General features: G+C 43.6%; 1 protein-coding gene across 1 annotated transcript in view; it reads left to right on the top strand.

Annotated features, from left to right (window-relative positions):
* Positions 1 to 20,785, top strand: part of SETBP1 (SET binding protein 1) — a 194,268-nt gene that overhangs the window by 79,631 nt on the left and 93,852 nt on the right. The window contains exon 4 of the mRNA XM_039228833.1: positions 4,394 to 7,853. Coding sequence (XP_039084764.1) covers positions 4,394 to 7,853 — 3,460 coding nt within the window. The remainder of the gene's footprint in view (positions 1 to 4,393; positions 7,854 to 20,785) is intronic.

The following is a 20,785-nucleotide window of genomic DNA, read 5'->3' as shown; positions in this document are numbered from 1 at the left end:
CTACAAAATAATTCTTCACATTGCAGAAGAACCTGCTTGTATAAGCACATCCTTTAGAAGACATATCTGTCTAGTTTTCAGAATGGAGGTTCAGTGATGAGCATTTGGCATCTAGGCTGAATGGGCATGGAACGCATTTTTCTTATAAAAGTAAGCCACAACTTCAAAGTGACTGTATGTTTTACAAAAAAATTCATGGGGCAGTGGGGAGGGAACAGCCAAGAGATATGCTGGGACTTAGTTGGTACTTAAAGCGTTCCACAAAAATAATCAGCCCAATGTAGAATACCATCAGGCCTCCCCTTATTTGGTATCCATTTTAGGCAATGCTCCTGCCATGGATGAAAGGTAGCAAAGAGGCCTTAAAAGATTCAGGTCTCATTCCCGAAAAATGCAGAATCTACGGGGGAAATGGAAACATGTGCTAAGTGGGTCAATAAAGCCCTCAGTCAAAGACCCCCACAGGGAGACTGACCGCTGGAAGGGTGGGAGGGGGAGCCCCTCACTTGCCCCAGCCAGCATTGAGCTAGGGGCCTGTTTTGTCACGTCCATCTCTGTCTCAATGGAGTAAGTACTCCATTCTCAGTGCAGGACATATTGGAACTGACAGCCTTACCATTGTGTATATAATATGTCATGGCTGACAGATGAAGAAATGGGATTCCGTGAAATGCAACGGGATATAGCCATCAGCCAAGACTGGAGAAAAGCCATGTTCTCCCGGACCCCTTAGAGAGCAGTCCTTCTCAGTTCTCTTTGCCCCTTCACTGCAGCCCAGCTCAGTGCAGGGTTTAAAGCACCATTTCCCCCCATTAGTCTTGATCCTTTGTTGTGCTTCTCTTTTGTCCACCCTGCCCTTTGATTGTGCAGCTCTCCCAGCAGGGCAAATTGCGGCTGAAATGGTAGAAACAATGAGATCAGGCAGTGTCCAGATGGAGGCACTGGGAACCAGGCACACTTAACTGCATTACTTTCAGCCGGTCTGCCCTGGGTGTAAGTGAGCAGACCCCACCTTTCAACTGCCAGAGTGAAATCTACCCTCCTGACAGTCACATGGCCTTCCCCAAAGGCAGGGTTAATTGGAAAGTGAAATAACTAACAGGAGATGAGGGAGAACTAGCAGTAAAAATTGCATTGAAAGGGAGTTACCTTGCAAATGCCTTTAGTCCTTAAGTATTTGGGAAGAATTTTTTTGTTTGTTGTTCAACACCTAATGCATTTGAGCGCTCCAATTTCCTTATGAGCATTATCAAATGAATGACTAAAAGTTGATTATCTTCTGTGTGCAGCCACCTATTTTGTCATGACAATAGGCATTTCATACATGATTTTGTTTATTCACTCAACAAGCATTTACTGGGAACTTTCTGGGTGGTTTGCTTTGTAGTAGGCACAAGGGATAAGAAGATAAATGAGTCTCTGACCTCAAAGTACTTACAGTCGAGGAGAAGGAGACAGAAGAGTACACAAATAAATGGCACAAAGCATTATGAGGATTGTGATCGATGTCTTTATGAGAGACAATGGTGCATGCAGAAGGAATGGCATAAGAAATTAGACTGCAGGGGGTAACTGTGTTTGCAGACAATATGTTATAATATATAGGCCATTAATCTCACTATTGATAAAAATGAAATATACCCAGAGCAAAATGTGTATTCCTTCATTTATTCAATAAATGTTTGTTGAGTGCCTACTATTTGCCAGGCGCTGTGCTTGGTACCTGTGTGATGGTGTGTACAGGCTAGAAAGGGAAATGGGCATTAATTCAATTAATGCACAAATCAAATGTAAAATTAAAACTAAAATAAAAGTACAATAAAGACGACGTACCGTTTTCATGAAAACTTCTAACAGGAGTATTTCTGTAAGGTAGAGGGCCTCCCTACAATAGAACTGAGATTCGAACATGAAGAGTATTAGTTAAGGATTCTGCTACATTCCAGGAAGAAAAAGATGGAGCAGTTAAGGGAACTGGTGGGATAAGGGGCCAAAAATTCCAGCTTCACTATGAAGTCCTGCTGTGGATTTCAAAGACCAGATCTAGAAAAGTGTAGAGGGGTGGTAAGAAAGTGAGGAGGCAGGGGAAACAGGGTGACTGTAAGTCCTGCTTTGCCAGAGTCCAAACTAGGAACTCAGATTTTTTTTGCACTATAATGTTTAGGAAGTACCAACACTAACTCTCAGAAGTATTCTAGTATGAGTTACCACTTATGCTATTGCACTAAAGAGTGGAAAATTTTGTTCCCAAGCCCTTTTGTAGACCTGTCATCCTGTGAGTATACACACAGTGCCAACCAAAATCTAAAGCACAAATGACAAATTAGTAGAGCCCTGATTCATAAAAGATAAGTGGCATTCAACATTTTATGCCATGAATGAGATTTCTGTATTTTTTTTTTTAATGAGACAGCAGCTTATGTCCACAGCAGTAATTTCTAGCAAAGTCAAGTACAAGATTAGACTAGATGTTGATGATGGTGATGTCCCCTAAATATTGCAAGATGAAGAAAAAAGTAAATACAAAAAGTAAATTTTTGTCTTAATTTTCTCCTTGGCACTTATAGGCATAGCCTGAGGAGACTCTCTCATGATACTTAAAAAACAGAGTCCAATATTGGAAGTATAAACAGGATTTCACAAAATCAGGGAGGCATAAAATAACCCTAGAGATACCAGGTACCAGGGTGGAAAAAAAAAAACAAAAACCCTACTTGCTTTATTGCACTGAATTTTACCCATAATGTTTTCTGACACCTGTGTTTTGATTCTTAATAGGGACTATAAGCAATGTTTTCTTATGAAGCATAAATGCTAGAGCATCAGTGGCAAATAGGTACAGATAGATGGTAGACACATGGGTAGATACACAGATAAAGACAGATACATATTACAGGTTACAACTCCCTGAGTCCACTAAGTCAACCATCATTTATTTCTCAGTGGAGATATTATCCAAAGCTTTCTTCAATTTACTAGTATTTTCCATTCTTTAACACATCTTAGGATAATGCATTCTGTACATTTACTGCATGTATGTATAAAATAGTACTTATGATAAACTTTGTAGAATGGTTCTTTTGTACTGATAGCATGGCTTAAAATCTATCTGCAGTAAGCGTATCTACATTAAAAATGTGTAATGTCTTGGGAACCTGGGTGGCTCAGTTGGTGAGCATCCACCTTCAGCTCAGGTTATGATCTCACAGTTCATGAGTTCAAGCCCCTCATCGGGCTCACTGCTGTCAGCACAGAGCCTGCATCACATCTTCTGTTCCCATCTCTCTCTGCCCCTTCCCAGCTTGCGCACCCTCTCAAAAATAAATAAGCCTTAGAAAAAAAACTTTTAATATCTTAAAAAGAGGTGTTTACTATCTTCTCCTTCTGTGACTTAGTAGGCCCTGGCTATGTGAGGCCTTTAGCACACATTCTGCCTTTCCCGACTGAAGACTCAGTCCTGAGGAAAGTGCTGAAGTCTGGAGACTTTCCTGTAGAATTCATGCTGGGAAATGCACAACTGACAGAGTTGGGAGAAGTGATCTTGAGTGACCATGTGTTTATTTTTCTCGGCCCATTTGTTCAGGAGACTCAAAGTTCCTTCTGAAATTGTTCAGGGGTTTTCTCAAGAGAGCTGTCAGTGCCTAACCTGGGCTTCAGGATGCTTTAGCGTGCTAACTCCCAACACCACACCATTCCTAAAAGTCAGAAAGGTGGAAGGTTTTTCAAGTTTCTTCCTTGCTCCAATTCTTCTCCATGTCCTTGACTGACTTCCTTTCCCTCATACGGTCTTCCTATCCCCCCCTCAGTTCCTCAGCTTGTGCTGTTTTGGTTCCCTGGGTGCAGTAGTTCCCAGTGAGCTACTTGTTTGAGCACAGAGATGCTAAACTCCCAGGTCAAGTGCAAACAGAAATGAACTTCAGTAGGAGAAGCAAAGGAAAGACGCGAGTTGGAGGGGAAGCGGGAACAGAGGTAACAGGCAGCTGGAGTTCGGCAAAGGGACCAGGGAGTTGGGAAGTTCACATTCTCTCCTGGGCTCTGCCACCATGGGCAGGACTCCCTGTTTCAGCTTTTTCATGCATACAAGTCAGGCACCGAGTTAAGTGACCTGCAGGGCCTGTCTTCTAGTCTGAGACTGCATTCAACCAAGATTGATAAAAGCTCCAATTGTTTAGGGGGGAAAGACAGTGATTAAAGCATCCTTATTAATGTTCCAAATCAGTGCAACATATTTTTACTTCTGCAAATGAGAAAATCTTCAAATGCATTCTGGAATTAAAGGTGGCCATTTCCAACTTTAAAACAATTAAGCCTTTTGACATTGAATTTTAAATAGCTCCAACATGCTCATCTTTATTTCTCTTTCTCTCTCCTTCTCTACCCTCCTCACCCTTAGGCTTACGAGCGGCCACAGAAACACTCAGCTCTCCACTATGACCCAGGCCTCCCACAGGACGTCACCAGTGACACCTTAAAACCAAAGCACCAGCAAAAAAGCAGCAGCCAGAACCACATGGACTGGTCCACCAACTCTGACAGTGGACCTGCCACTCAGAATTGCTTCATCAGTCCAGAGTCTGGCAGAGAAACTGCAAGCACCAGCAAGATCCCCGCTCTTGAGCCCGTGGCTTCCTTTGCAAAGGTCCAGGGTAAAAAAGGCAGTGCAGGGAGCACATGGAGTCAGTTGTCCAACAGCAGCAAAGATCTGCTCTTGGGAGGTGTGGTTCCATCCCCAGGCAGCCACAGCTCACCAGCCCCACCCAGCAGCTCTGTCGAGTGCAACGGGCTTCAGCCCTTGGTAGATCAAGATAACGGAGTTGTGAAGGAGCCCCCAGAACCACCTACTATAGGCAGCAAGAAAAAGTCCAGTAAAAAAGATGTGATAAGTCAAACCATATCAAACCCAGACCTGGACTGGGTCAAGAATGCCCAGAAAGCATTTGACAATACAGAAGGGAAAAGGGAAGGCTACTCTGCAGATAATGCCCAAGAGGCATCACCAGCCAGGCAGAACACGAGTTCTGTCAGTAATCCTGAAAATGACTCAAGTCATGTCCGGATTACTATCCCTATCAAGGCACCCTGTCTAGATCCAACCAGCCATAAGAGGAAGAAGAGACAGTCCATCAAAGCAGTGGTGGAAAAGATCATGCCAGAGAAAGCCCTGGCTTCTGGAATCACTATGAGCAGTGAAGTGGTTAACAGGATACTTTCCAACCCTGAGGGAAATAAGAAAGATCCTCGTGTCCCTAAGTTGAGTAAAATGATAGAGAACGAGTCCCCCTCAGTTGGCCTTGAAACAGGTGGCGATGCCGAGAAAGTCGTTCCAGGTGGTGTGTCTAAGCAGCGGAAGCCACCCATGATCGTGACGCCTCCAGCGTGCACGGACCACTCTCCATCGAGAAAGCTGCCAGAAATCCAGCATCCCAAATTTGCTGCAAAACGGAGGTGGACATGCAGCAAACCAAAGCCCACCAGTATGCTTCGGGAGGCAGTCATGGCCACCTCCGATAAACTGATGGTGGAACCGCCATCTGCCTATCCCATCACCCCATCCAGCCCTCTGTACACCAACACAGACAGTCTTACTGTGATCACGCCAGTCAAGAAGAAGCGAGGACGGCCGAAAAAGCAGCCTTTGCTCACGGTTGAGACAATTCACGAGGGGACTTCTACCAGCCCGGTTAGTCCCATCAGCCGGGAGTTTCCTGGCACGAAGAAAAGAAAGAGACGACGCAGTTTAGCTAAGTTGGCCCAACTAGTGCCAGGAGAGGACAAGCCCATGAGCGAGATGAAATTTCACAAAAAAGTTGGAAAGCTTGGGGTGTTGGATAAGAAGACCATTAAAACTATCAATAAGATGAAAACACTCAAGAGGAAAAATATCTTAAACCAGATCTTGTCCTGCTCCAGCAACATTGCTCTGAAGGCTAAAGCTCCCCCAGAGACCAGTCCTGGGGCAGCAGCCATCGAGAGCAAACTGGGCAAGCAGATTAATGTCAGCAAGAGGGGAACCATCTACATTGGCAAGAAGAGGGGCAGGAAGCCAAGAGCAGAGCTGCCACCCCCATCTGAGGAACCCAAAACAGCCATCAAGCACCCAAGGCCTGTTTCTAGCCAGCCGGATGTTCCAGCCGTGCCTTCCAACTTTCAGTCACTTGTGGCGTCTTCACCAGCAGCTATGCACCCACTTTCAACACAGTTAGGTGGGTCAAATGGCAACCTGAGCCCCGCCAGCACTGAAACCAATTTTTCAGAGTTGAAAACTATGCCAAATCTCCAGCCTATCAGTGCTCTTCCAACCAAAACCCAAAAGGGAATACATAGTGGAGCCTGGAAGCTGTCTCCCCCCAGGCTGATGGCCAACTCACCTTCCCACCTTTGCGAGATTGGGTCACTCAAGGAAATAACGCTGTCCCCTGTGAGCGAGTCACACAGTGAGGAGACGATCCCAAGCGACAGTGGCATTGGGACAGACAACAACAGCACGTCTGACCAAGCGGAGAAGAGTTCAGAATCCCGACGGAGGTATTCTTTTGACTTCTGCTCCCTGGACAACCCGGAGACCATTCCGTCTGACACCAGCACAAAGAACCGGCATGGCCACCGGCAGAAGCATCTCATGGTGGACAACTTCCTGGCCCACGAAAGCCTCAAGAAGCCAAAGCACAAGAGGAAACGGAAAAGCCTGCAAAATCGTGATGACCTTCAGTTTCTGGCAGACCTGGAAGAGCTCATCACCAAGTTCCAGGTGTTCAGGATCTCCCACCGGAGTTACACCTTCTACCACGAGAATCCGTATCCCAGCATTTTTCGGATTAATTTCGATCACTATTACCCGGTGCCGTATATCCAGTATGACCCATTGCTCTATCTTCGCAGGACTTCAGACCTGAAGTCAAAGAAGAAGCGTGGTAGGCCTGCAAAAACCAATGACACCATGACAAAGGTGCCTTTTTTACAAGGGTTCAGCTACCCTATTCCCAGTGGAAGTTACTATGCACCCTATGGAATGCCTTACACATCAATGCCTATGATGAACCTTGGTTATTACAGTCAGTACCCAGCTCCTTTGTACCTGTCGCACACGCTCGGAGCAGCGTCCCCGTTCATGAGGCCAACAGTGCCACCACCTCAGTTCCACACAAGCTCCCACGTGAAGATGTCTGGTACAGCTAAGCATAAAGCCAAGCATGGAGTGCACCTGCAGGGACCTGTTGGCATGGGCCTCAGTGACATTCAGCCATCCCTGAATCCTCCCAAGGCGGGCAGTGCCGGTCTGTCCGGCGGTCGGCTCCACAAGAGAAAACACAAACACAAGCATAAGCACAAGGAAGACCGGATCCTGGGGACCCATGACAACCTGAGCGGTCTCTTTGCAGGCAAAGCCACAGGCTTCTCCAGCCATATCCTTAGCGAGCGGCTGAGTAGTGCTGATAAGGAACTCCCACTAGTGAGTGAGAAGAATAAGCATAAGGAGAAGCAGAAGCACCAGCACAGTGAAGCCGGCCACAAAGCTTCCAAGAACAACTTTGAGGTGGACACCCTGTCTACGCTGTCACTTTCTGATGCCCAGCATTGGACACAGGCCAAGGACAAAGGTGACTTGAGCGGTGAGCCTGCAGACTCGTGCACAAAGAGGTACTCTGGCAGTGGTGGGGACGGTGGCAGCACCAGATCCGAGAGCCTGGATGTGTTCAGTGACATGACCCCTTCAAATGACAAGTGGGACAGTGACATGAGTGGGAGTAAAAGGAGGAGCTATGAGGGCTTTGGGACATACAGGGAAAAGGACATCCAAGCCTTCAAGATGAGCCGCAAGGAGAGAAGTTCTTACGACTCCTCCCTATCTCCAGGTAAGGCCTCATTTCTCCTCAGACCTGGGCTGTCTTAGTATTTCGTTGCTGGGCTTTGCATGTCAGGAGTCTGCCATCATTGAGACATTGCATTCACAAGTTTGCAGAGAGGTAGAGACCAGGTGGATATGGGTGTTCTTCACATGTGACTTTGCAGCACAATTTATACATTTGTTATTTGGTATTTACTGTCTTTCCTCTCAGAGTTACTGCCTGGGAGCCATGGGCCCAGAGACAGCCCCAGTAGCTACCTAGACTACAAACCACACCCACTGTGTGTATGCTTTTTATTAGAGATGCTATTCTTAAGTCCTCATCTGATCTGATGATGCAGTTTGCTAGTGGGATAAAACCTCTAAAACTCACTAAGAATGCCAACAAGATCTTAAGAATGTCAATGCTGGATGGGAGCAATATCTAGTTTACATGGCATGCTACCTCCAGAGGTCCCACATCCAAGGTGAGAAGTCTGTGGCAGAGCCATTGGAAGCTGCCCACCGGGGCATCCTCAAGTCTACCTAATGAGGGAGCCATAATTCCAGGCTATCTTGTCTTCTTTTTGTCTATGGGCATTTGATAAGCAGCCCTGAGCAGACCCCACTTATCATTTCCCCACACAAAGGGGAGGGAGTCTGGCTGAAGGGTATTGTGAGCCTCCTGCCCAATGGGACCTTACTGCTCTGTCTCTTGGCATGTCTGCTGGGAATGGGATTTTCCCCACTAATCTCTAAACTTGAAGTACTGGTTGCTACTAGAAAGAGCTCATTCCTTGTCAGTTGCTGGCAGAATTTCCTTGCTAACTTCCCCACACACAGGCCTTCCTTGCCACAGAAGCTTGATACTTCAGTATAAGTATCTGTTTGTCCCTTCCACACATCACAGAAGTGATAAGATCCTTGTAGAGCAGAACAGTTGTTTACAAGGAAAAGAGTAGAAGTTCTTTTTCTAGGAGCTACAGAGGAAAGGATTTCTCCCGCTCCCCCTACCCTCACATAGTACAAAGCACTCCAGCCGTAGCCTGCTTTTAAAAGACTAATCATCTTTACATCAGGTTTGGGTGTAGTGTTTCTCCTCTGTTTGTGATGTGTATCCCTTTTTCGTCCTCTTCCCTCCCGGGTAGTCAATCATTAGTGAAGGTGAGGGCAGTGTATTCATGAGGAATCAGAGTCATTTTTCTAGGCCAGCAGACTTCAGTTGAAATATGATTATGAGTTGGAAACCACTGAAGGATTGCCCCAAATTGCCACTAGCTTGTGCATTGCTATAGTGGTGGATGTTCTCCTTGGTTAATGAAGAGACCAATTAGCAGTCATGTCTCCTGCTGAAGGTGATAAATGACCCACACTTCATGATTGCCCAAAGTGGATGTTCTCTTCTGGGTTTTTTCTGTTTCTCATCATCAGACTTTGTTGAAGATACTTGGGTGTTTTTACACAGAGCCCAAATTAATCCCACCTGAACAGGAGCTGCTAGATTAAACTTTTACATTGAGAAAAAATATTGCTTTCTCTTTCAATATGTTGAAATTGATCCACAGGTCCAAAACCAGCCAAGGACAGAGGGTTTTCTTAATTTTTGTATTTTCTTGGCATTATTTAGCAAAAAAATAATGGTGGCATGTTATTACTAAGAACCTACAAGCAAGGATCCTAACCTAACAGACCTGAGAAGCAAGATGTTAGAAGTTAAAACCTCTATCCATCATTGCTCATTAGGTTTCTCAGCAGTCTTACCAAGATTTTTCTGTGGTTGGACTGGATTGCCAGGTGCTGATTGACTTCATGAAGCTTCCCAGCTAGAGATCCATCTCTGATCCCTGTGTGTCTCTGAAGGTGCCCACCCTCTAGTCATACAGCTCTGTCTGGGTTGCATTCACATGAAGGCCATTACTCTCTTCAAAATTCCCCTTCCTCTCCCTATCTTCTTATTTGTTCTTCACTCTACCACATCAGGTGAAAAGAAATTGGCATTATGACAGTGTCATAAAAGAAAGCTGGGTTCAATCTAAAAAGTGGGTACTATGCCCAACTCTGTTACGTAGGACCTTAGGCATGGCATTCTGTCTCTTTGGGATAGTGTCTACTCATCTGTACCTGACAGGGTTGGGCCAGAGCTCTTTTATATAATATGTTTCAGTTCTTAAGGCCATTTCACATGCATTTCTTGATGGCACTTACCCTGCAATCTTAGAAGAGAGGTATTTTTATTCCTATTTTACAAAGACACTGAGATTCAGAGATCAAGTGACCTGCTCAGGTTTAGAAACCCATTACTTATGCGATTTTAAGCGCAGCGCTTTGGCCATTGCATTGCAGCTCGAACACACGCCACAAATAGTTAAGGCAACTCTAGAACACAGGTCCTGGTCCTCAGCTCAGTGCTCACATAATCCCCCATGGCCCTTCCTCTCAGATATCCATCTATTCCCCAATTACATGCCTTTCCCTAAGGCATCTTCACAGTGATTATATGATAATTGCAGAAGGGAGTAATTAAGAAAAGACCACATCCCTCTATTCAATTCCCAACCAATAAAAAAGGACCCCTTATGGCCCAACCTTTTCTAGACATTAGCCTGGAAACATCTACATGGACAGGCTTCCACCTCTGTTCTTACTGCAATCCAGTTCTCAGAGTTATTTTCACTACTGCTTTGTGCTTACTCTGTGTTATATGAGATTTTTTCTTCAGTGTTTTAATGAACCATAATTGGTGGTTTCTATGTCTATATGAGTTATGTCTATTGTCCCTGTACATCTTGTTGAATGTCTTATTGGAAGAGATCAGTTTCTCTAACATTCCCCTCCCTTCTAAGCCTTGGCCTCTTCTCACCTGTATTCCAAATGTCCCTCCTATTTCTGAACCCCCAAAGCATCAGGGGAAAAATGCCTTTAGCAGTTCTTGGAATTCGATGTCAGAGTTTGTCAAGATTCCCTGAAGAGTGCTCACCTTAATGTGATACACTTCAAGGAGCACCAAATCCCAAGTCCCATTAAAAGGTGGAAGGCACGTGGAAATGAGGCTGAGGTTACTGGAGGCATTAAGACCTTTAAGAGACTTTACCTGAGTTGAGGTGTCTCTTCCAGGAATGATACTGAGTGTCCTGCTTGGAAAAAGGCATCAGTATTCCTTACAACTTCTCTCCCTCTACTTTTTCTTTCTCCTCTCTGAATTCATTCCCTTAGCATCCCAGTGTCCTATTTCACATAAGCTAGTCTTTTCTAAAATAGTTATGACATAAATATAAATGCCATCCTTTAGCCTGTTGAGGACCAGATTTAGGAGCTAAGTCAAGAGAGGACTTTGAGCATTCCCTGAGATCAGAGCTGACGGAAGACACCATATAAATGGAAGTCATTACCATTATGGAGACAGAAATTAGAGACTTCATTTAGCAATAGCAATAGTTGCACACTCCATTTCCTCTTTCCTGCTTGGAAAATCATTCATTCCCCAACCCCCCTGGCCCAGCAGATGGATGCATTGTATATTATTAGCCCCCTTACAACACACCTAAAGCTTAGAAGTCACATAGACTCTTTACCATTTTTCTCTATTTTACTCCTTCTGCTTTTTTGTTTGTTTGTTTGTTTCAGAAGGCAGTGGCTCTTTTGATCTGTTTTCTAAATGGATACCATCTGCTAAATCTCCATTTATAAAAATGCTTGTCTGGACCAAATAACGGATAAGGAGTGGGAAGGTGCCATCCACAGACACCCAAAGCTGGAAGAAGCCTGATGGCCCTTCATGTGCGCCTTTCTCCCACCAGGCATCATCATCTCTAGTGTACTGATGTGCTGCAGATTCCAGAAGAGCAAACCCATCCAAGTTTGATAACACATAGTCAGAAAGATGCCACATGCTCTCAAAGCCAACTTCTCCTTAGGTGGTGGAAGAGGTGGAAGAGGGCTCTAGTGTGAATGATGTTCTCCCCATTCAGGACACTTAGAAACAATTTTTGCATATTTTGACCTAATATTATGCCAGGAAGTTCAGACATCTTGAGCCCTGCTATCCAGGCTCCCATCTGATGTTGGAGAAACAGTGAAAAAAGTCAATTTACCTATGTCACCTCTTCATCCAATGCCATTAATTAGTCAAGGTAGCCATCCTGAGTCCCCAGATGTCAGGTACTTTCATCACAATGAATGCATATTGAGAATGAATCCTTAGCTCTCCTCTCAGATATCAGAGTCTTGCCATGTAGGTAGGTAGATTCCCTTGAGCCTGGATGGCTCCACCTCTCCTTGTGCCTTCTCTCTTGCCCTTTGCCAGCTCCTCTTATCAGCACCATGGGGCATTTTGGGAGGCAGTCTCGGTTGTCACTCATAGGCAGGAAATGGATGCCCAAGCCAAAAATAATACAAAACCTTCCTCCAAGCAGGCGTCCAGATGAGGGAATTAACCACATTGACAAAATGTCATGAATACTATACAAAGGACCATGTGTGGGAAACGTTTTCTACAAATAGAATAGAAGGAAGAAGAGGACTCATGGGAGGAGAAAGTTAAGACCAGGAAAAAAAAGAAAGAGTGAAAAATAAAAAGATGATGAAGTGCAGTCTGTTTAATCTTAATCCAGGTTGAATTCTGGGTCATCCTGTGGGAGGAAATGAAAAATTAATTAGCTAATGGCTGCTGTGTGGTTTAACAGGATTATGAGCACCTGGCCCAGTCCTGTCTCCTCTGTTATCCAGCTGAAACACCTCTTCATCTTTTTTCACTCTTTGTTTTCCCAAGTGAGACTATGGTAGGAAGAGTTCTAACAAGACCTGATAGTCTCAGATTCTAAAAGTCTCAGATTTATACAATGCAGTTTGAATGCAAACACGCACACACATGCACATGCATGTGCACACACAGATTGGACAGCCAGGAAGCAAGTGCTCAAGTTATTAGCCAAGTTGACCAATTAACTAGCTGTGCAATGAAATTTCAAAACAGATCTCTCTGGTCCATGTATTAAATTATGTGACTCACTCCATTCATCTTTGGCTCCAGCCACTTCTAGCCATTCGATCTCACTTTTCAAAAAAGGTGGAATTCTCCATACCTCCCCCCACCCCCCAACAAATTAGATCATTCCTTATGTTTAGAGCGTTCATGTGACTGATTGCATGGGAACAGACAGAGCATGTTTGCATTTACATTTAGACTCTGAAGTAAAAGAATCTTAACAATGTAGTATAAACACCTCATTTTCCTGATGAGCACACTAAAGCTTAAGAAGGTCAAGTGACTCACCCAATGGTACATATCTAATTGGTAGAAGAGCTCAAACCCAGAAGCTTAACATCAGGGAGAGGGGAAGAGAAAGGAAAGGATTGAGAGAGAGAGAGAGAGAGAGAAAGAGAGAGAATAAAAGAAAGGTGAGTTGTGGGAGAGATGTTAAGCTATATGTTTTCTTTTGCTGTGAGCTGTTGTAAAAGGTAAGCATCTATTTGACAATAATTTGGTTTCCAGGCTGTCTCAGGGGACCCATGTTTGGGACTGGAAACAATCTTTGTGGGCTCTGATGGAAGTCATTTTTTTTCCTTTCCTGTCTTAACAATTGCACATACTTATTTTATTGGGCCTCCCAAGGTTCCTCCTAAGGTTTTCTCTTGGAAACCAGGAATTAATCAAATTACATGTTGTGACCCATAACTTTCTGGCAATGAAAGAAAAAAAAATCTTAGAATCCCAGCATCTCTTTTTCCACATTAAAATCAGAAATCAAGCCATTCTGCCTTTGGAGCAAGAAGTCCCCAGGCCATTTATCTTCCCAAAGCTGGCAAACGCTCCGCTGTCCTGTTGGAAGTTTTTATTTATACCTTGTGGCTTTGGAGAATTATGCAGATTCAGGTGTGGGTGCAGAGAACTTACTGTTTCAACAGACTTGGCTTTGATACAACATGGAGCCTTTCTTGGCTGGAGAAATCAATAAAGCATGCTTGCCAAAGACTGGCATGTCACTGGGCAGAGATGAGGATGGTGCCTTCAGAAGGACCTTCCATAAACCCATCTCTTTCACTCTATAAACGAAAAGGTGATGGGACTGAATACTTGCTAGGATTGTGGCATAGGCACGTGTCAGTATAACAGTACAAATTGACTGAATTCAAGGGGAGAGGGGTGATTAAGACAAGGGAAAATGTAAAAAGGATTTCTTTGGTGGCTGGTACACACACAAAACACACACACAGACAGACACACACACACACACACACACTCACGGTTTAGTGCAGTCCTGGGGGAGAAATTCAAGGATTAATTACTGGATGCTTTTGCCCCCAAAGAGATTACAGTCTCTCTCCTGTTAATGCAGAGGAGGAAACCAGATAAAGCTGATCTTATAAGGCAGGCTTTAAGGGCCATCAAAAGCCACAGAGGAGGTGCTGGGGCTGCCCAAATGAGGGGAAGTCACCTCCATGTTTGCAGTGCAAGTAGAGAAGTGGAATCAGAAATGCTTCTTTGCGGGACATCCAGATGGCCAACAGACACATGAAACGATGCTCAGCATCCCTCCTCATCAGGGAAATACAAATCAAAACCACACTGAGATACCACCTCACGCCAGTCAGAGTGGCTAAAATGAGCAAATCAGAGAACTCTAGATGCTGGCGAGGATGTGGAGAAACAGGCACCCTCCTACACTGTTGGTGGGAATGTAAACTGGTGCAGCCCCTCTGGAAAACAGTGGGGAGTTTCCTCAGGAAACTAACAATAGAACCCCCCTACGACCCAGCAATAGCACTTCTAGGAATTTACCCAAGGGATACAGAAATGCTGATGCATAGGAGCACATGTACTCCAATGTTCATAGCAGCACTCTCCACAATAGCTAAAACATGGAAAGAGCCTAAGTGTCCATCAATGAACGAATGGATCAAGAAGATGTGGTGTATCTATACGATGGAATACTACATGGCAATGAGAAAGAATGAAATCTGGCCTTGTGTAGCAACATGGTTGGACCTTGAGGGTGTTATGCTGAGCGAAATAAGTCAGGCAGAGAAGGACAAATATCATATGTTGGCACGTATAGGAAGATTAGGAGGAACTTAATGGAGGAACAAGGGGGAGAAGAAGGGGGGAAATGGTGGGGGAAAGGGAGAGAGGCAAACCATGAGAGACTCTTGAATACTGAGAACAAACTGAGGACTGATGGATGTGGGGGGGAGGGGGGAGATGGGCATGGAGGAGGGCACTTGTGGGGATGAGCACTGGGAGCTTTATGGAAACCAATTTGACAATAAACTATTTGTAAAATAAAAAAAAAAAAGAAATGCTTCTTTGCAGTAGTTACTATTCAAGATGAGTCTTGAAGAATGGAAGAAGCTATTGGAGAGTGGAAATGGTAGGGGCTGAAGGGAGGTGGAAGTGAGGTGGGGAGGCAAGCACAATGTAGAAAGGAAGCTGTATAAACAAAGGTATTTAGGTGGAAGTACCCAAGAGACATTTGAGAGATGGTGTTTACTCCAGTCTTATTGAGGATAGCATCTGCAGTTGGGGATCATGACAGACAAGGTCAGAAGAGACTGTTGTCCTCATGAGTTAGAGGGTTTTTCCCCCTACACTGTGAAGCTTGTACTTAATGAAGTAGGCAATGGGAAGTCACTTTTTAAATAGGCAAAAGTCGTGAAATGACCAAATTATACTCCGTCTTTCTTTCCTGAACACTCTTTCCCCCTAGTCTGGGTTGAGCGAACTTGCTCCATCTTTGCACTCTCTATACGATATTGTAATTATCTATGTCTTATTTGGGCTGTACCCACCCCATTGCCTTTCCTTCCCTACCCTAGTACCTACATTATAAGTAGCATAAAGACATTATTACTCAGGTGAGTCATTCTTAATTCATCTCTTTTCCTCTATAGCTAAGGTCAAAGATGATTCCAATATGTTAGCCCCAGACAACTGGAAGAGTAGTAGCATATGAACAGGATTACAGAAATCAAAGAAAGAAACTGGTTGGTGTGCAAGGAAATGAGTTGTTAAGGCAGAAGTCAACAATGTCATGCAGAGCAAGAGAGAGAATTATAGAGGAAAAAGAGGGTGGAAGGGAGGACCCTGTGGCTCACCTTAAAGAGAAAAGCAGAATAAAAGGGAATTAGGAAAGATGCAGAGAAGAAATGCTAGAAATGTTGGAAGGAAACCAAAGAGTCAAGGAAGAATGCATTTAAGAAGAATGGGGTGGCCCTTAGGACCAGAAGCTTCAGAGAGTTCATGGGAGATGAGAGTATGTATGAACACATTGGTGACCCTGAAGCAACAGAAATATTAAATATTATGTAATTAGTGTTTCATACAGTTAGGGCTTGGTGGGCCATGTGCCAAATGCAAGTGATAATGAGTTAAAGAATCAAGTGGATGATGTGAAAATGGGGGTGCAGGTGCAGACAGTGAAAATTTGCTGTGGTTCTAGCCATGCTCCAGGTTCTAAGGAGATTTTACTTCTTGTCAGCCTTTGATGGGAGGTGATGTACCCAATCTTAGTATGTCTTAAGCCTAATGATCCAATGCTGGGAGCATAAAAACAATGTGAGACCCTTTTATGCTATGTCTTTCTGCCTTCCCGTGAAGTCCATGTATAGAAAAGATAAAGGTTATAGTATTTGAAAAGAGGTAAGAGTCTAGGTCAGCTACCCCTTCCCTGCCCAACAAACACTCAGCACTTAATTTTTGATCATGGTAATATCTATTTGAAAATTCCTCTCTGTGCTACCTTGGGGTATTGGCCATGCTCCTGAAAACATGTGGAAGATCAGTCCTGGCTATCACAAGTTCTGATAAATGCATCTTTTATTGAACATTTAGTGTGTGCAAAGTATTATAGATTAAAGCCCAATTGCTGCTCTTCCAGAGGTCTTCACTACTTTGCAGAATGAAATACATATGCTGGTTCTTAAAGAGCCTATATTCTCAAAAATGCCTGGGAGCTCTTTAGTTACTTAATATATATCACAGTGCCGGGGACAGTTAGAGAGACCAGAAGAAAAGAAAAAGTGAGGAAGGGCTCCTACCTCAAGTTCCTTATACTATACTGAAGGGAGGCTAAGTTAGCATACATAAAACAACCGGGAATAAATGCAGACCAGATTTAATCCATGCTCAGTGGCCAAAAGTGGGGGCCACAGGGATCCAAGATCAGGAAAGATAATAGTATTCAAAAGACAAAATCCTAGAGCCTCACCTTGGGGAGTGGAAGCATAGTGGAAGATTGTGGCCACATGCAGGCAAAGATGTGCACTTGGGCATATGTGGGGGGTACAGGAAGGTACCTGGCTGATTGAAGTCTGCAGTTGGGTGGGAAAGGCTTTTAAGAGGCAAAGCTTCCATGCAAAGGATATGAAACTGCATCCTGGAGGATGCACTGAGGAAGACACGCTGACATTAAATGGCATGAAGGGTTTTGAGCTTGGCGCTAGGTACCAGGTGAAATGATGAAGTACCAGGAAACATGCATATCCTCAAAGGCTTTGTAAAGCTCTCAAGAGACAAGAAACAGATATATATATACATATGCAAAGCAATTAGACACAATAGTGAGAGTCCATACATTTAATGACTAGAAATAAAAACCCATTCTACAGGAAGAAAAGACCCATAAAATAACTTTCAGAGTAATAACCTGCATGTTGTAAAAGCAAGTTGATATTGGTGTTTGCCCTATTACATAAGGATTCAGAGCAAGTCAGAGGCATTAAGAGGGGATCAGTAGACTGCGAGCACATCCCTCAGGCAGCCTCTGCTGTGGTGTTTGCACTCTTCCTTAAAGGGGTTGGGGTGTCTGGGAAGGTGGGCAGTAGGTCCATGTGGTGATGGGGCTCCCCTCATTGATGGAGGATCTAAGGACACACAGAGATGAAAAGCTTTCCCTGAGGCTGCATACCAATCATCCTTACATCTGAACAGGGTGCTATTCTCATCAAAGTGCATTTCCGTACTTTTATTTGATCTCCCGAAACCACTGAGGTTTGCAGATAGATGTTGCTCTCTCGCTTAACGGGCAAGGAAATCAAAACCCAGAGGGTTAAAAGTCTTTGTCCAAAGTCACTGAACCAGTTTTTCACAGAAAAAGTGCTGGCTCCCAAGTTTCCTGATTTTTCTCATCAACTCCCTTTTTCCACTAGACTTTCTAGGTCTTTGACAAGGTCAATAATATGACTCAACTTCTAAGTTATCCTTAAAGAACCCTTGTCAGTGGGTTAAATGGTAGAGCCCAGAATAAAGCACTAGCAATTTGGTATTGGCTAAAATTAGTTTTTTATATAGAAGGAGCTCTTTGGAGCCAGGGTCAACAGGCACAAGGTGTAAGGCTGATTCTGTATGCAGAGCCTTGGGAATAGATTCCCCAAATGGAGCATGAATACCCTGAAAATCATAAAGGAGTGTTTTGTGATTATTCACTCAATTACAGAGCACTAAAACTAATATTAAAATTTTGTTCTTTTAAAGAAAAGTGTTACACAGTTTGAGGGACTTTATACATCTCCTAGTAAACACACAGAAACTTTCATCCTGAGAGTGATCTATGCTAAAAATGAAAACAGAGTGGAACAAGTCCTTAAGGAAAAAATGGGTTTGGGCTGTATCTCAAAAGTTTGGGAAATTGTTAAGATAGGAGACTAATCATCCCCTTTTAAATCTCCATGAGAACTTGGGATGTGGGCTGAAAGGACTGTAGTTCTAAACCAATTTGTCATGTCTTCTATTCCAAGCAAGACCAGGCCAGAAGGGTTCTTGCATTATACTTTTTGTAATGTTAGTTATGTTTATATTTAACTTGTTTACTCTAATTACACCATTATAAAAGTATCAAGTGGCTAAAATGTATAAGACATAGTACTGAGCGATGTTATGACTGTAAGTATGTAGGGGACACTTTGTCATCCTTCAGTGGAGGTGTCATAGTCCTAGGATTCTGTCAGTATGTCTCCTACAAAACAAACCCCTATAATGTTAGATACTATTTTTCTCCCTGAGGCCTCAACAACAACAACAATAAAAATGGATTCCTCACCCATAGCATAAAGCAAATGAGCATTTGGAAAAATGTTTATTGTGTCTTTTATTAACTAAAAACAAATACCTATTAATGTAGAAAATTTGGAAAATTAGGAAACCGTGTATGAAAAAAAAGAAGTCACTTATAATCCCACTAAATAAGCATTCTGATAATGTAAATGCACAAGTCCCCAGCTAGTGGTAACTATGACCTTGCTTCCTTTCCTTTCTGCGCTCCCTTTCCATCCCTCCCCAGGAGAAGCTAGAGAAAACCAACCCGTGCTCACCTCCCCCAATGCCCCTCTTTTTTCTCCAGTGTCCCCACCACCACTTTGGCTGCCTGATCTTTTCAGTTTCTCTCAAGTACCTTCCCAGAATTGATCATGATAACTTTTCCTTTTACATTCTATGTCATTGCTCAGAGACTATATATATGTATTTTTTTCAAATAAATGTAGCAGGAATTGGGCATGAAAACCATTCAGATTTCCACACTATCCTATTTAAGACTTCCACAAGAATCCAAGTGCCAGGACAACAACCGGGAAGGGGACAAGTTAGTCATGGTTGAAGATGCTTGCCAAAATGTTTTCCCAACAATCACTGAGTGTTGAGTGTTTCTTCTCAGATCGGAATCTGACAAAGGGGAGGGATGCAGTAACTTTCCCAGAGCTTGAGATCCACAACTCCACACCACAATGGGGACTGTACCAGTCAGGGTGGGTTACAAGTACCACGCCCCCTTTACACACAAACACACACAGAACAAGTCCAAATAGAGCTGCTGTTATTGGTCAGTGTTGCTGTCACTTAGGCTGACAGCATTTAATGGGAAGGAACCAGTGATTAATTATAGGTTTAGGACACAAAGGACTAACTTTGAAGAGGTTTTCTCATTGACTTTTCCTCCATTACTTTTCTAGTTCCAGTTGATAATAATCATAATAGAGGAAACTGTCCCAGTGCGGTCTTAGAGAGGAGAATCTTGTTTCTGGGTTTCTTCCTCACCTACTGGTGAGGACTCTAAGCCATGACTCCTTCCAGGAAGTGCACCAGCACAGCACGTCTGTGCTAGCTGCACAGGGAAGTTACTCAGACCCCAAAAATACTTCCCTCATGTGGGCTGGCTTTCCACTGGGCCAGGGTTGCACCATCTTGGTCCCTAGCACTGTTTGTCTACTTCATTTTACATTTTGTTGATCCTTTGGGCAATAATGAACTAAGAGCAAAACTCTAATTGCATCAATCTTCCCCTTATGGCTCTAAGTAAATATATTAATTATTGAAATAGAAAAAGAAAAAAGGAGTAGTCTCTCATGAAATATCTGGGAAGGCAACCATAAATAAATGAATAATTGATGCCAGATGAAGAAATATAAAATCCTACTGCATGAAATCCAAAATTCTTTATCTGGCTTAAAAGAGCCTCCATTGTCTTCCGTCACAGCCTCACCTTGTCTTCTGATTATTTTCAGCTTATTCCCTTGCTGTGAGTTCTGCTAAATCTCCTCCGTATCCTACAGAAAATACCATAATTAGCCCTTCATCTGAGTCTCCACCCACCACGTTGCCTCCTTCCCACAGAACATCCTCTTTTCCCTCTGGCTTCTGATCTTACCTAGTCATTTTCTTAGCCATTCCGGCATCTCCTTCTTCTCTAATATAACCAATCCTAAAGTCTTCAGTTTCATTTCACTTATTTGTATATGACTTTGTATGTTTACCTTTATTTTAGGTAAGGATGTCTTGACTCACTCAAATAAAATTTGAGTTGGGAGGCAGGGATCAGGATCATGCCATCCTCTCTGTTTGTAGCTTATACAACATTAAGATGGTACTGAGCACAGGTCTTACTAAGGGACCAATTGGCCAGCTTGATCTTGCAGACCACCACAGGTTCCTGGCACATGCTTTGAGGAGCACCAGCTTAAGAATAAATTCGG

The sequence above is a fragment of the Hyaena hyaena genome, unplaced genomic scaffold (genome assembly GCF_003009895.1).
Source record: "Hyaena hyaena isolate Hyena2069 unplaced genomic scaffold, ASM300989v1 scaffold_33, whole genome shotgun sequence".
In the NCBI taxonomy this organism is placed as follows: Eukaryota; Metazoa; Chordata; class Mammalia; order Carnivora; family Hyaenidae; genus Hyaena; species Hyaena hyaena.
The sequence above is the reverse complement of the archived record's forward strand: the minus strand, read 5'-3'. Positions and strand labels throughout refer to the sequence as shown.